Here is a 16,731-nt window from a genome sequence, read left to right on the forward strand (position 1 = left end):
TATATGAGAAAAGTGTACCTAAAACACATGATCAAAATACAATGTTACAAAAGATGTACTCATTCATTGAGTATGTTATGTACATATTGAGCCATTCTTTGATCACTTGCTCTTGTGCTATTTAGGGTGCTGACTGGAATGTAATTGGTTCCCAAATAATTAGATGCAATACAATAACAATATGTGGCTCTTAATCTCATAAGAATACAACTAGTAGACCTGGTTTTTGTCTTCCATTTAACAATATATATATTTTTTTCTAATAGTAGATACTCCAATTATTTAATAGGTGCAGAAAAAACAAATACCTCAATGGAATGAAACGGTTAATGACGGAATGACAAGGGCATTAACCCGGAAGTTGTGCTTTGGTATTTCAATGTGACTTTCCCTAAACTAGCTAGCTGTTGTAATACTCTATTAAATATGTTCCTCACTGCTGTAAATCGTGAGTATGATTGAATACGTTGCTGTATATTGTAGTTTTTCACTAAGTTGTATGGCGAAATATAGAATTGGCTGGCTCTATGCATGTATTTGGTTGGCCGATTTTAGCTAGCTAGCTGTGATTCACTGGCTAGTAGCATTGAAGTCAGCATGTAACGTTAATTTGTTAACTAACGTTAGCTAGATTAAGTAGTTAGCTACATTCTGAAACAATGTTTTATAGATGGAGATGTCGTGTTGACTATCGTTAGCTTGCACAATCAGAAGCTAAGCTAGCTAGCCATGGCAAGTGTTCGACTAATTAATTAGCTAGTTAAACCTAAAGCTAGCTAGCTAACGTTACCTAAGTGAGTTATGATCTTGCCAATCTGATTTCATTATCTGATCTTTTCCATACACACAAGTGGCCAAGGCCAAGTCAAAGTAAGTAATTGATTTCCTTCTCCACCTCATAATTTGTGTATAGACGTCCTACTTTATTATATCTAATCCATGGACCATTCATTATACCCTCAGCTAAGCTACTTCCTAGTAAAAGCTTCATACAGTACAAATTGGAGTTTAGATTTGATGTCTTTCTCTGAACTGTTTGCTATAATATTATCCTCAATCTGCTCTTTGATAAAAGTGACCCAAGGAATAGCAATGAGCATGTAGTACATCTTTTTCATAATTATTGTGGCCTATAACAAGTGTTATCTATCACAAAGTAACCATTGCCTTTGTTACAGGACTGTCTTAGTGCAAATGGTGAGTGCTGCTGGGACAGGCTACTGCTTCAACACCAAGAGGAACCGACTACGTGATAAACTGGTGCTGCGAAAAAATGACCCTTTGGGTAAACTACAAACCCTCTCATTACCATTGTATGGAAGCAAACTATTACACTTTCTCAGGGAGTTATCACTGATGCCAAGTTAACACTGGCCTCTCACAAGGGCTGTGTCTGTAAACGTTACTTGCAGCCAAGTCCTTGCTTTCGCCATCCTTGTTTCTCTCAAAGCTCATTGGTCCTCACTCGGACCTCCTCCAATGTGCTGAGAGGAATTAGCCTAAGCAAACATGGACAGGGGAAGCAAGTGTTTTTTTACAGAACATTTCAGACACAGCCAGTGTGGCTTTAATGTAGACGAGCCATATGACATCGTACACAAAGAACCAATAGTGGCATTTTGCTGTCCTACTGTCTATAATGAGTGATTTAATATTCAGCTTATATCAGGTAACATTTGTGTTTGAGATAATGCAAATCATATACTATGTAGGCCTAGTCATTTGCCCCTGCTTCAAAATGATACCCTCACAATTCTTTTAACTGGTTTGCAATGCTTACCTGATAAACCTACACTTTGCACATAGCTTTTCATTGTGCACCCGCTTCAGAATTTTATTTCTGTCTTTGCAGTGAACAAACATGTCCTCTTTCACGAAAAGAAGAAGATCAGGTCGATTTAACCATGAACGGCAAAGAACAACGGCAAAGACTTTTGAATCTGCAACATCTAGTCAGATGATTTCACTGACATTGTCTAAAATGTGTCGACCGTCATTCGCGAGAAGAGCTAAGGAGTTCCTATTGGACTATTCATGGACCACATCAACTCATTGTAAACATTTGGGATGAACCAAGCGGTGTCAAAACTTCAAGCAGTTCTGTTTCCATTCACATCAATAACCAGGTTTCCATCCAACATTGTTTATGTGAGTAAAGTACATGTCGGATAGAAATTTCACAACAGGCCTGATGGAACCAGCAAATTTGTCAGTCAACTTTCCAAAGGTCGACAACAAAATACATGTCGTAGTGGGCGAACCACACAACATATCATGACTCCCAAGTTTACTTCGATATGATGGTTATTATATCAATATTTGATGGGGTTTCCAACAGCATTTCTCGCATATTTCATTTTACCGACACAAAAAAAAAAAAATGTTGGTAAAATGATGTGAGAAATGGCGGTGGAAACCCCTTTATGCGCAAATATTGATATAACTATCATATCGAAGTAAACCTGGAGTCATGATATGTTGTGTGGTTCTCCCACTACGACTTGAGAAAGCATGCAGTTGGCTACAGATGAAATAAGTTATGGTGAACTTCACAGGGTGGCGAAAGTGCACAGTGATGAGCTTAATGCTCCTTTCCAATAAATATCGAGGGTCTTATTCTGGTGACATGATGATCGGCTGCCGTTTGACTAATAATCTCGATCTTATCCATAACAATCAGATCATGTACTGTAGGTAGCCTACCCGCACTGTATCTGCGAGCTGTTGGCTAGAGCGCACATGCAAAGACCAGAGTGGGCACGTTTTCTATATAATGTGACATTTGTGACAAAACCCTCAGTAGACTTGAAAATGTGATGGAAGCCCATTTCACTTGTATTTTTTATTTGGTACATGGGAATTTAACTGCAAAATATATTTTTATGTGCACTATGTCATCATGCACAGCCTTTTATCCACAACAAGTCCATTTGATGGAAACACATCTCTGAGAAAATGTGCATATATTGTTCGTATGCAGATTTTAGAATATTTGCATGAATATCTTGCCAATTGGATGGAAACCTAGCTATTGGGACAATTATTCCTCAATAAGTAAGAAGTAGCTTGTTTCATGTTTTTGTCCACTTGTATGTTATTTCTCTACCGTAGGCACTTTGTGTTGATAATCTTTGTTCTGCAAGAGTAACATATCTGCCATCCTAAGAAATAATGGAAGCATGAAAGAAGGACAACTGTTCACTTATGTTTCACACTGAATGATCATAAGCTTTTACAACATTATGGTAATTCAGTACAGAATACTTTTTTTGTCTAGACAAACTTACAACCCATCAATGGTACAAACTAGTCTGGGTTTGGTGTGAACTTTTTCACTAGTTTTTCCTGACATGTAAATTATTTGTATCCTCATTGTAGGTCAGAATAAAAATGAAATGATTCAAGTTGTATTTTCCCTCTTAAATGTGTTTGACATTTCTGTCCCATTTGTTGATATTGTCAAAGCTTATGAAAAACAATGTTTGAGTGAAATTGTTTCAATGATGAGTTTGTGGAACACATTTAATATGAAGCAAAAAGTATTTACATCACATTATTGGACATATTGGAATATAAAAATAAATAAATGTATATGACTACTGGTATGGCAGATGAATAAAGGACAATGGTCACCATTAAGTTATTTACATAGTCGTTTAATTACTTGATAGAGTACATGGCACAGTGTTTTAGATTGTTCAGGCTCACAGTGTCCATTTAGTGTGCAAGTTGCCATCTTCTCTAGAAAAGGTCTGTGGGTAGGTCCTTTTTAGAGGGATAAGACGCCTGCGTCCCAATTGTCTGTACACTCACTCCTGCAACCTGATTGGCTCTCCTGGCCATCTCCTCCAGAGACATTGTGGGGAAATGAGCCATGTAGAAGGCCAGGGCACCAATGAAACTGTCTCCGGCTCCCTGCGTAGAGACAAACATTCGTTACTACTCCAATAGCAAAACAAACACGCACTGAATGTGTCAACAATTCAATTGAAATGTAGGCTAATAAGAGTTTTTTTAAAGGACAAAGTACTTTCTGTGAACGAGTTCCTGCGAGAACTCATTAATTCCTTCATTTAGAATTGAATGTAAGTGGAAAGGGGGATACCTAGTTAGTTGTACAACTGAAATGTGTCTTCCGCATTTAACCCAACCCCCTCTGAATCAAAGAGGTGCGGGGAGCTGCCATAATCGACATCCACAGCGCCCGGGGAACAGTGGGTTAACTGCCTTGTTCAGGGACAGAACGGCAGATTTTTACCTTGTCAGCTCGGGTATTCGATCCAGCAACCTTTCGGTTACTGGCCCAACGCTCTAACCACTAGGCTACCTGCGATGGAGACGCACACACTGTCAAAGTGTGGACAAATCCAAATCTGTGGCTTAAATGCAAAAATAGAGATTCATTGAATGTAAGCAAGTAAAGGAATCTATGACTTAATTCCTCACGAAACTTGGAAAAAGTAATCAAGAGAAACTGAGACGTTATTTAACTATCTGACCAACTGTTGGCAACATTAGGGGGTGCTATGACACTTGTCAATTGTAGCTTTTTGAACAAGGCTCCCCACTGTCAGTTGAAATGCCTCCGCCATTCGTCTGAAATGGCCTAATACTCACCCTTTATGACAAACAAATGTATTATCACTTCCAATTGTCTTAGCCAGTGTGAGCTTCCCCGTTTTGTTATAAACAACTGAAGATAAGATGACAAGACCGATCTATTCACTTGCATATTGCAAAAATGAAGAATACTTAGCTTACATTTTCAAACAGCTATCGTATATAAAAACAAATGTGGGGGTATTATTCATATAATATGCCAGGATAATGTAATACATTAGACTTTTTTTCTCACCAACATACGTATTTAGCCGAAGAGATTTGTCTTTTGACAGGGTCAGCTTGGCAGAATTATACCATATACCACAATGTTAAATGTTCATAGAGTACAGTGTACAAGTCAATATAAAAATGTATAGAAATATGAATGACTTTTCCAGAATTAATAAAAGTAAAAGCATTATCAACATTTAAATACAAGTCATATTTCTGAGCACATGATCTCTTTCAAATGATACCTAACTAAACTTGATCTGTGCAAACTAAATCTAATTATCAGAGGCTTGAGTGCAAATGCCATAACTAAAATACAAATGCAAAATTTGTCAAACATTGAAAGGACATTTGTTCCTTTTTGACACAACATTACCCATTTACAGTATCAAACAAGATACTTACTTTTACAGTAAAAAACATTTTTGCTAATTTGAGCATATTTTGTTGCTGTATATTTTATCACTTTGTCTCGTGTATCCTATACAACCTGAGGTTATAGGCACGTTTAAAGACAACAACCTCAGAGGAGTAATTGGTGAGGAGGAGGACCAATTCAAAGTCTAGAGATTCCAAATGGCAAAATACTAATTTGAGAATGGAATGTGCAATAGGTGCCCAGGGGGGTGGGCTTGGGTGTGTAGGAGGGATGAGATGAGGGTGTTAGATCACTGATAGGAAAACGCATGGAGGAATGTGGCAAAGCGTTCAGATTTAACCACAGATGGCCCCCGCCACTGGTTCTCACAAGCCTGGCCAATTACTCACCGTTCTGCCTCTCAAATAGTTCATTGCACACTTCCCCGAACACCTCTACCCCTCCCCCAAGTAGCCTCCCACCACATCCCCCATTCAGAACTCTCATCAGCCAAGAAACAAGGCTAGAGTCAAAGGTGACTTTCAGGGATTGGTGAGAGACTGGAAAAAGTGAATACAGGGGGAGAAAAATCTTAAAAAGTGTGTAGATTTCAATTTTTACCCATGTACAGAGCATTCAGAAAGTATTCAGACCCCTTGACTTTTTCAACATTGTTACGTTACAGCCTTATTCTAAAATTGATTAAATTGTTTTTTTTCTTCATCAATCTACACACAATACCCCATAATGACAAAGCAAAAACAGGTATTCAGTATTCAGAACCTTTACTCAGTACTTTGTTGAAGCAACATTGGCAGCGATTATAGCCTCGATTCTTCTTGGGTATGACGCTACAAGCTTGGCACACCTGTATTTGGGGAGTTTCTCCCATTCTTCTCTTCAGATCCTCTCAAGCTCTGTCAGGTTGGATGGGGAGCGTTGCTGCACAACTATTTTCAGGTCTGTCCAGAGATCGGGTTCAAGTTCGGGCTCTTCCTGGGCCACTCAAGGACATCCTGTCCCGAAGCCACTCCTGCGTTGTCTTGGCTGTGTGCTTAGGGTCATTGTCCTCTTGGAAGGTGATCCTTAGACCAAGTCTGAGGTCCTGAGCGCTCTGGAGCAGGTTTTTATCAAGGATCTCTATGTACTTCGCTCATCTTTCCCTCAATCCTGACTAGTCTCCCAATCCCTGCCGCTGAAAAAAATCCCCACAGCATGATGCTGCCACCATCATGCTTCACCGTAAGGATGGTGCCAGGTTTCCTCCAGACGTGATGCTTGGCATTCAACCTCGGTTTCATCAGACCAGAGAATCTTCTTTCTCATGGTCTGAGAATCCTTTAGGTGCCTTTTGGCAAACTCCAAGCGGGCTATCGTGCCTTTTACTGAGGAGTGGCTTCTGTCTGGCCACTCTACCATAAAGGCCTGGTTGGTGCAGTGCTGCAGAGATGGTTGTCCTTCTGGAAGGTACTCCCATCTCCACAGAGGAACTCAGAGCGATAATTTGAGTTCTTGGTCACCTCCCTGACCAAGGCCCATCTCCCCCGATTGCTCAGTTTGGCCAGGCAGCCAGCTCTAGGAAGAGTTTTGGTGGTTCCAAATTTCTTCAATTTTAAGAATGACGGAGGACGCAGTTCTTGGGGACCTTCAATGCTGCAGAAATGTTTTGGTACCCTTCCCCAGATCTGTAGCTCGACACAATCCTGTCTCAGAGCTCTACGGACAATTCCTTTGACCTCATGGCTTGGTTTTTGCTCTGACATGCAATGTCAACTGTGTGACCTTATATAGATAGGTGTGTACCTTTCGAAATCATGTCCAATCAATTTAATTGACCTCAGGTGGACTCCAATCGATTTGTAGAAACATCTCAAGGATGATCAATGGAAACAGGATGCACCCGAGCTCAATTTCAAGTCTCATAGCAAAGGGTCTGAATAGTTATGTAAATAAGGTATCTGTTTTTTATTTGTAAGAAATTTGCAAACATTTCTACATCTGTTTTTGCTTTTTCATTATGGGGTATTGTGTGTAGATTGATGAGGATTATATATTTTTTCCATCCATTTTAGAATAAGACTAATGTAATAAAAAGTAGAAAAAGTCAAGGTGTCTGAATACTTTCCGAATGCACTGTATGTTTGTCTCATGTCTGGTCGTTGGGTTGGGTTGTGCTTACCATGTGGAAATGTACAGTCCCACTTTGGCAAGTTTCCAGTTCACAGTTCTGGTGAGACAATGACTACACCCTGTCCACACCCAAACTCAATGAGGTTGGCATGAGGAGACAAATAACATACCAAAGAATATTGAGAGAAAAGAAGGTATCACATTATCAGCCAAGTTGCCAGAACATTTGCGATCATTTGCACATTGCTCTTTTCCCACAACAGAATCAGGCCAATTCCATAATAATCAACAGAAATTATGAACATGTAATCTACAGGATACACACACTGAGAACTGATCCTCAATGTTTTTGTAATTTCTAAAGAGTGTAACTGGAGTGACACTGGATAACAACTCAAGTCTTCTAATCTGATCGTCTCTGTCCACCACGTTCCAATGCTCCCCGTGCCGAGTCACTGTCCTCTCGTCTTGTGTTGAAAACAATGCCTGAGACTGACATGTGACAGCGTCGCATTCCCCACGTGACGCTCACTGGAGCTGACAACCTCAGCCCCGCTGCGGCTGCCCTCGACACACTTTGGTGAAGGTTAGATTGGAAAGCCTGTCAGTCAAACGACAGAAGCGGTAGCCGTGGACGAGTACTGATGCTCTCTCACGGCTAGCTCCGTCCGCTACACGGTGACCTTTATTCCTTGGCTGGTTCTCAGCATTGTTAGAGTCGTAAAAGTTTGAGGTAAGGTGCAGCATGAGCAATCTAACATCAGCATAAACAACTGCGGTCTATGAGTGTAGATGCATGTTGTGGCTGTAGCTTGTCTTTCCTTTTTACTCCTTTATTTCTTTGTCAACATTCAAATGCTTTTTTGAAATCAAAACAGATCTGCAAATGTAACTTCCTTCGTGGCGCTCTTCATTTGTCTCCTTTCTTTCAAGATGGATCCCTGCCCTAAACTTAGTATTAAAAAGGGGATACAAAGAACCTGACATTGTGCATCACAATGACTGTATTTCCTGTAATCTAGTCTCCCATACGGGCGTGACGGATGGGGAAACAGTAATCCCCAGCCTGGGGCCCTCATCAATAAGGACCCCCTAGAGAGAGTAAAGAACTCCCTGGCCAGTGCTGACTCAAACTGTTACTGGACCCCAAGCTTCCGGGAAAGACTGATGACAGTTGCTCTGCAGAAGTATCGGAAGATAATAACCAGATCAAAAGCACAGTTAATTGAATAGATTAAGCCTCTTGAGCACAATGTCTTTGATCTATCCATCATTTTGGTTTACGGTCTTGTCATTTTTTTCTTAATTTGCTCTTTTCACAAGTGTGATAAATGTACACAGATTCAGAAGAAGAGGATAGCTTTGGACTGCATGGCATAGAGGTGGTAACTAATCACTGGCATGTGCAGTCCAATAAGGACTTCATGGGGGCCTCCCTTCGTAGCGCCATCTTCGTAGCGACTAACTACCCGGTGGTCAGGGTTCGGAAAAGGTGAAGAATACTGGGGTATTCCCCTACCTACTGCTTCCAGGAACAAGCCTGTGTGTGGTCCTCATCTGTCTCCTCTCACAGGAAGGAAGTCAGGATGATATGGATTGTCCAGACCCACTCTGAGCTGTTTTGTCTGGCCTGGCAACTACCCCCACCGTCACACCAACCCCACAGTACAGGAAAAGCACAGGCCAAAGGGGTGGCCACTGTGTGTGTGTGCGTGAGAGACAGAGACCGCAGACTTGTGTGCGCAAGCATCATCCAATCGTCCACACTAACAGCGCAGCCTCTGTGAATGTAGGAATGCCTGCACTCAATTTAAGAAAGAAGGAACACTTTAGGGGAAGACGGGAGGGAAGAGTGAATTTTGCTTTGTTACCAGTCCAGCTTTGCAGCTGACCCTGACTCCGCTTCTAAAGCCTTGCCACGTAAAATGTGTTGCTCGTGGAAGAGGAGGGGGTAGGGTGTTGTGGTTCAGTGGATGATGAAAGAACTGGGGTAGCAACCAGGAGAAGCTAGAATTGTATGCTTCTTTGAACTCAGCACTGACTGGAAAGGATACTGGCAGTATAATAAAACAATATTTGTGTGTATTTTTGGGTGGTGACAGTGTTGATCCTGCAAGATCATGGCTTCAGACCCAGCCTCCTTCCTCAGTTCGCCAACCCACGCATGACATCGAAGCCACCAAATTCACACCAAGCAAACATGCTTCTGGTGAAAGAAATTGAGAGTGCAGCACTACACCGTGTTCACTCAGCGAAAAACGCCAATGAACAAAATCAAAGAACCAAATACTTTTTCAAGAGGTAATCACCTGACAGGCCTTACCATGCATGTAAACATTTTTTAACAAACAAATCAAAAGGAAACACAAAAGGTCTGTGAGGCTGACTAGCCAGTCAGAAAACAATCCTTTTTTTTTTTGCTAGTAAAAATAAATTGTTTACTGGAAGAGGGATTAGGGCATCCAAACGAGTTAAACACTACAGAATTTATGGGGCCATCAAAGTGTAGGGGGGGGAGCACTGCCAAAACCAAGGCCCGATCACAGGCTGTGTTGTGTTCTGCTGACTGGTGCGGGGCTGAGAGGTGAGTCACAGAGGGAGGGGAGGGGATTTGGGGTGAAGGAAGCTAAGCCAGGTTCCCCTCGGGGCTATGGTTCATTTCGTATGCACCACCAGGGAATGGGGGAGTTGGTGTGTTTGCGTGTAGTACTAGGGACAGTAAAAGTATAAAGGGTCATTTAATTATAGGTACATCGAGGAAGATTGCAGTACAAATAGTTTTGGTAACATTCATGGATCGGTAAAGCTAACTCGTGGGATCTGTGCACACGAAGTCAGTACACTAATTGCTTCTGAGCACTCTCACATTGCACCGACTTCAGCAAATTGGTATCTATTGTACTGTTTTGTAAATGGGGAGTGTATAAGGTGGATTACAGTACAGACATACACACTAAATTACAGTACAGACATACACACTAAGACAGGAATATGACACTACAGGTCGTGGCAAGGAGTTGATGGGAGAGGAAAAACCCAACAGGCATGAAGCCCTAAACACAACCCCTATTGTTACTCTCCTGCTTCAGTGGGTTCACTTGTTTTAACTTCCGTTAATGTGGGATTTTGATTCCAAACAGGAACAGTGAGTTTCAAAATTGAAAAGTTCCTTATTAAACCCAAGATACAAGATAAAAGACACCCCAGTTTAAGGAGATATAATCTTGTAGTTTGGAATGCATCTGTACTTTTGCAGCCCAGTATTCCTGCACGCAAACTGCTGGACTCTCTAATTCACAACACTGTCATCCTGTAGAATTGATAAAATGCATCATCTGTAGTTGTATGCGAACAAAATGAAAGTGACCATTTTTCTCTATAGCCCTAACAAATGCATCAACTGTAAATCAGTTGTGTCCCGACCTCGAACAGGAAGTGCGAACGTCTCACCGAGCCAGGCGTGACGGCAAAGCCTTTTCAAGATGAAATCAGGAAGAGAATCTAAAATGTCCCCACATCCCCTATGAAACCCAGTTTAATCTTTAACCTCTGCTGGGGTGAGAAACTGCCATTAGCCTCTACCTCTGGGACGTCGTACAGCGTGTGCTGGTCTGGGGCCGAGAGAATTTCATTTCATCACGTCATGGTGATTAGTAGTACAACAACATATTGTGCGCATACGTAATCTTTTTCGGTGTCCTCCCAGAACCTGAAGATGAGTGTCCACATCAAAGTGATGCAAACATCTGCTTTTCTTTTATGGTTATGTTGAGGAATCAGTTGTTAGATCATGGAAAATAATGTGCAGGGTTTGACATTTACTTTTTTCTTAGCCACTTGCCCTTCGGACAAGTAGGTCTGATTGTTTTACTTGTCCAAAAGCTCAAGTCACATGTCCAGTCACTTGTCTGTAACACCATTTTTACATCATAGTATGATGCAAGGAACCACTTTTCAAAATAAATCACTTTTTTTTTTTACCATAGAGAATAAGACAAATCAAATCAAACTGTATTTGTCACATGCGCTGAATACAACAAGTGTAGACTTTACCATGAAATGCTTACTTACAAGCCCTTAACCAACAGTGCAGTTCAAGAAGAGTTAAGAAAATATTTACCTAATAAACTGAAGTAAAAAATAATAAGAAAAACAATAATGAGGTTATGTACAGTGTTGTACTGGGCCGTTCACACTACCCTCTGTAGCGCCTTACGTTCAGATGGCGAGCAGTTGCCATACCAGGAGGTGATGCAACCTGTCAGGATGCTCTCGATGGTGCAGCTGTAAAACCTTTTGAGGATCTGGGGACTCATGACAAATCTTTTCAGTCTCCTAAGGGGGAAAAGGTTTTGTCATGCCTTCTTCACGACTGTCTTGGTATGTTTGGACCATGATAGTTCGTAGGCGATGTGGACACCAAGGAACTTGAAACTCTCGACCAGCTCCACTACAGCCCCGTCGATGTTAATGGGGAACTGTTCGGCCTGCCTTTTCCTGTAGTCCACGATCAGCTTCTTAGTCTTGCTCACATTGAGGGAGAGGTTGTTGTCCGGTCACCACACTACCAGTTCTCTGACGACCTCCCTATAGGCCGTCTCATCGTTGTCGGTGATCTACCACTGTTGTGTCGTCAGCAAACTTAATGATGGTGTTGGAGTCGTGTTTGGCCACGCAGTCGTGGGTGAACAAGGAATACAGGATGGGACTAAGTACACACCCCTGAGGGGCCCCAGTGTTGAGGATCAGCGTGGCAGACCTGTTGCTGCCTACTCTTACCACCTGGGGGCGGACCGTCAGGAAGTCCAGGATCCAGTTGCAGAGGGAGGTGTTTAGTTCCAGAGTCCTTAGCTTAGTGATGAGCTTCGTGGGCACTATGGTGTTGAACGCTGAGCTGTAGTCAATGAACAGCATTCTCACATAGGTGTTCCTATTGTCCAGGTGAGAAAGGGCAGTGTGGAGTGCGATTGAGATTGCATCATCTGTGGATCTGTTGGGGCAGTATGCGAATTGGAGTGGGTCTAGGGTGTGCGGGAAGATGTTGATGTGAGCCATGACCAGCCTTTCAAAGCACTTCATGGCTACCGATGTGAATGCCACCGGAATGTAATAATTTAGACAGGTTACCTTCTCTTCCTTGGGCACGGGGACTATGGTGGTCTGCTCGAAACATGTAGGTATTACAGACTCGGTCAGGGAGAGGTTGAAAATGTCAGTGAAGACACTTGCCAGTTGGTCCGCGCATGCTTTGAGTACACGTCCTGGTAATCCGTCTGTCCCAGCGGCTTTCTGAATGTTGACCTGTTTAAAGGTCTTGTTCACATCGGCTACCGAGAGCGTTATCACACAGTCATCCAGAACAGCTGGTGCTCTCGTGCATGCTTCAGTGTTGCTTGCCTCGAAGCGAGCATAAAAGGCATTTAGCTCGTCTGGTAGGCTCACGTCACTGGGCAGCTTGCGTCTGGGTTTCCCTTTGTAGTCCGTAAATGTTTTCGAGCCCTGCCATATCCGACGAGCGTCAGAGCCGGTGTAGTAGGATTCAATCTTAATCCTGCATTGACGCTTTGCTTGTTTGATGGTTCGTCTGAGGGCATAGCGGGATTTCTTATAAGTGCCCGGATTAGTCTCCCGCTCGGGCCTCCCGGGTGGGCACTGCATCGCAGTGCTAACTGCGCCACCAGAGTCTCTGGGTTCGCGCCCAGGCTCTGTCGCAGCCGGCCGCGACCGGGAGGTCCGTGGGGCGACGCACAATTGGCATAGCGTCGTCCGGGTTAGGGAGGGTTTGGCCGGTAGGGATATCCTTGTCTCATCGCGCTCCAGCGACTCCTGTGGCGGGCCGGGCGCAGTGCGCGCTAACCAAGGGGGCCAGGTACACGGTGTTTCCTCCGACACATTGGTGCGGCTGGCTTCCGGGTTGGAGGCGCGCTGTGTTAAGAAGCAGTGCGGCTTGGTTGGGTTGTGCTTCGGAGGACGCATGGCTTTCGACCTTCGTCTCTCCCGAGCCCGTACGGGAGTTGTAGCGATGAGACAAGATAGTAATTACTAGCGATTGGATACTACGAAAATTGGGGAGAAAATGGGATAAAATTTTAAAAATAAAAATAAAAAAAATAAAAAGAAAGTGGCAGCTCTAGCCTTAAGCTCGATGTGGATGTTGCCTGTAATCCATGGTTTCAGGTTGGGATATGTACGTACAGTCACTGTGGGGACGACGTCGTCGATGCACTTATTGATGAAGCCGATGACTGAGGTGGTGTAGTCCTCAATGCCGTTGGATGAATCCCGGAACATATTCCAGTCTGTGCTATTAGAACAGTCCTGTAGTGTAGCATCCGCGTAATTTTACCACTTCCGTATTGAGCGAGTCACTCGTACTTCTTGATTTAGTTTTTGCTTGTAAGCAGGAATCAGGAGGATAGAATTATGGTCAGATTTGCCAAATGGAGGGCAGGGGAGAGCTTTGTATGCATCTCTGTGTGTAGAGTAAAGGTGGTCTAGGATTTGTTTTTCTCTGGTTGCACATGTGACATGCTGGTAAAACATTTGGTAAAACTGATTTAAGTTTGCCTGCATTAAAGTCCCCAGCCACAAAGAGCGCTGCTTCTGGGTGAGCATTTTCTTTTTGGCTTATGGCCTCATTGAGTTACTATTCTTATTGACTTCTTTTTTAAATAATTCCCTTCAGGGATTGAAATTAAGGTTATCTCTGGGATGATAAAAAATGTCTACGGTTCTGGGACAGTTCTGGGGCGACAGATCCCACATTCATTCAACCACGGAACATTAATGCAACAGATAAAAATGTATAGCTTAAAATGTTGTATTTCTTCATATTATAAACCCAACAAGGCGCACATGGCTGTAGGGTACGCAGGAGTGTTCCAAAATGCAATTAGCGGAAAACACCAGTCTCAAAAGTGCACCGCACGCGTGAGTGATTTCATTTGACTGATGAAAATATCTGTTAGAAGTTAAGAAAGAAGGGAGATCTAAAGATGCATTAACTCACATGGGTTACTTAAAGTATATGTTAATGAAAAAGTTGATTTGAAAACCAATTGAACATGATACAAATGCTGGTTTCAATGGCATATTAAATGTAAACTTCACTGCTCGACACTATTTGGGATGTTTTTCAGGTCTCCCTACATAATTATGAATGATGAGAGGGTGTTTCAGACAGAATTATGCACTATAGCTGTATTTATACATTTCTGCGCTACCAATGACGTCACTGGTTGATTGAGCCGGCTGTCTGATATAAAAATGAATGGAGCCATGTTTTGTTGTGGCTTTTGTGTTTTTCCGATTGCACGTTCCCGCTAGCAGCGTGAAGACATGGTTGTTCTTGTTCAATAGAGCCATTGAACTTTTCTCAACGATATTCATATCTGCCAGGACATTGCAGGATATCTAGGTTGACTCATTTTCCCTGGCTTTGTGAAGATTACAGCCTGACGGGAGCCCTACTTCCTTGTTCCCACCCTCGAAGGCAGGCTTTTCAAAATGGTGGCGGTACTAGTTTACAGGATCACAGGAGCTGTTACTCACTGCCTGCCCGAGTGGGCTAAATAATTAGCTACAGTGGCTGTTTCTGATGAGTCCTTTTTCCAAGAAGGATTTTTTCATTTTCTTTTGCATAGGAACATACAGCCCTATTTATTTGAGCCAGAATACATTGAAGAGTAGTTGAGACGGGGAAAAATACAGTGGCTTGCAAAAGTATTTTCTCTCCCAGGCATTTTTCCTATTTTGTTGCCTTACAACCTGGAATTAAAATAGATTTTTGGGTGGTTTGTATCATTTGATTTACACAACATGCCTACCACTTTGAAGATGCTAAATATTTTTTATTGTGAAACAAACTGTATTTCTGATCAATTTGATGTTATTTTAATGGACAATTTTTTTTTCTTTTCTTTCCAAAACAAGGACATTTCTAAGTGACCCCAAACTTTTGAACAGAAGTGTATATATTACACAGTACCAGTCAAAAGTTTGGACACACCTACTCATTCTCAGCTTGTTCTCTTTTCTGCTGCACTGATGTTGGCTGATCAGATGCCCTCCTCTTTGAAGTGAAGGGGGGGGGGGGGGGGGGGGGGGGAATCGATGGAACAGCATTACTTTTCAGTGTTCGATGACATGGCAACCCATTAGTTGAGACTTCAGGTGCGTTACGAAATCCTGTTTGAAAGTGTTGGCTACAAACTAAGACAATATATATTTTTTTAAATATGTATTTTCTTAGCCCTTGTTCTCCCCAATTTCATTGTATCCAATTGTTAGTTACAGTCTTGTCCCATCGCTGCAACTCCCGTACGGACTCGGGAGAGGCAAAGGTCAAGAGCCATGAGTCCATGAGTCCTCCAAACTTTTTGTGACAAAACTGCACATTTTAGAGTGGACTTTCATTCACCTGTGTAATGATCATGCTGTTTAATCAGCTTCTTGATATGCCACACCTGTCAGGTGAATGGATTACTTTGGCAAAGGAGAAATGCTTACTAACAAGGATATAAACAAATTTGTGCACAACATTTTAGAGAAAAGCTTTTTGTGCATACGGAAAATGTCTGCGATCTTTTATTTCAGCTCATTAAACATGGGACCAACACTTCACATGTTGTGTTTATATTTTTGTTCAGTGTAGTTAAGTCTCATTAGAGTTTAGCTTCATTTTCTGGCGCCTCCCTCATTTAACTATAGCCAATATGCCTACACTTTGACATGCAGGCTTGAGAAACTGTGATATTAAGACCCTAGGGATATTATTACCGTGGTATCCACCGTTGTCACCGGCTTGGTGGGGACGTGGTGTGATGGGGACGAGGGCTCCTGTGCCGACAGCACAACGCAGCCCCGGGAGCCCAGGGTGATGATGACCGAGCTGCAGCCTCGCCTCAGCAGCTCCTGTCCGGCCCGGCCAGCATCCTCTATACTCGCCACGGCCACCCCCGTCAGCAGCTCTGCCTGTGGAGACCACCAGGGAGATGTGTTAGAGATTGTGTGGTCTGGGATTTGAGCCAGCAACCTTCAGACTACTGGCCCACCTCAAAGTGAAAATCTATGTATGTTGAATGTGTGGGTGTGCATCGCCCAGGAGGGTGCGGCACATTGGTGAGGGGTAAGTTGAGTTCTTGCAATGGAGGCACATTGCAAAATCACTTTATAGATCCCTATTAGTTTAGTTTGACATTCTTCTCAGTCACTGATCTGATGGAAACTTCTATTGGGGGGGTAAGCTAATATATGGAACTGTTTAAGATGGTCATACCATGGATCATTTCGATATTTGATTGGATATTTTGGGACCCATTTTGGTATACATTATTTTTTGGGGATAAAATATTGAATATGGCCTTTACTACTATAGCCCATAGAAACACATTTAATAACATTCATAAATA

The 16,731-nt window shown here is 42.5% G+C and overlaps 2 protein-coding genes across 2 annotated transcripts in view; one reads left to right on the forward strand and one right to left on the reverse strand.

Annotated features, from left to right (window-relative positions):
* The first annotated feature begins 344 nt into the window (after positions 1–344).
* On the forward strand, positions 345–3,643 carry mrpl33 (mitochondrial ribosomal protein L33). The gene is made up of 4 exons (XM_038967026.1): positions 345–448; positions 852–870; positions 1,179–1,285; positions 1,853–3,643. Exons 1-4 carry the CDS (start codon positions 427–429, stop codon positions 1,900–1,902), a joined length of 198 nt encoding a protein of 65 aa, XP_038822954.1. The 5' UTR covers positions 345–426; the 3' UTR covers positions 1,903–3,643.
* Positions 3,636–16,731, reverse strand: part of rbks (ribokinase) — a 74,828-nt gene continuing 61,732 nt past the window's right edge. The window contains exons 8-9 of the mRNA XM_038967024.1: positions 16,100–16,294; positions 3,636–3,915 (exon numbers count right to left, since the gene is read on the reverse strand). Of these exons, the coding sequence (XP_038822952.1) occupies positions 3,742–3,915; positions 16,100–16,294 (369 nt within the window). The 3' untranslated portion in view covers positions 3,636–3,741. The remainder of the gene's footprint in view (positions 3,916–16,099; positions 16,295–16,731) is intronic.

Source organism: Salvelinus namaycush, chromosome 28 (assembly GCF_016432855.1).
Source record: "Salvelinus namaycush isolate Seneca chromosome 28, SaNama_1.0, whole genome shotgun sequence".
Taxonomy (NCBI): domain Eukaryota; kingdom Metazoa; phylum Chordata; class Actinopteri; order Salmoniformes; family Salmonidae; genus Salvelinus; species Salvelinus namaycush.

Bases quoted from the DNA above. Each gene is read 5' to 3' on its own strand.
- mrpl33 (XM_038967026.1), top strand. From the start codon at position 427: ATGTTCCTCACTGCTGTAAATC. The intron at 1,286-1,852 runs GTAAACTACAAA...CTGTCTTTGCAG, and splicing joins GCGAAAAAATGACCCTTTGG to TGAACAAACATGTCCTCTTT.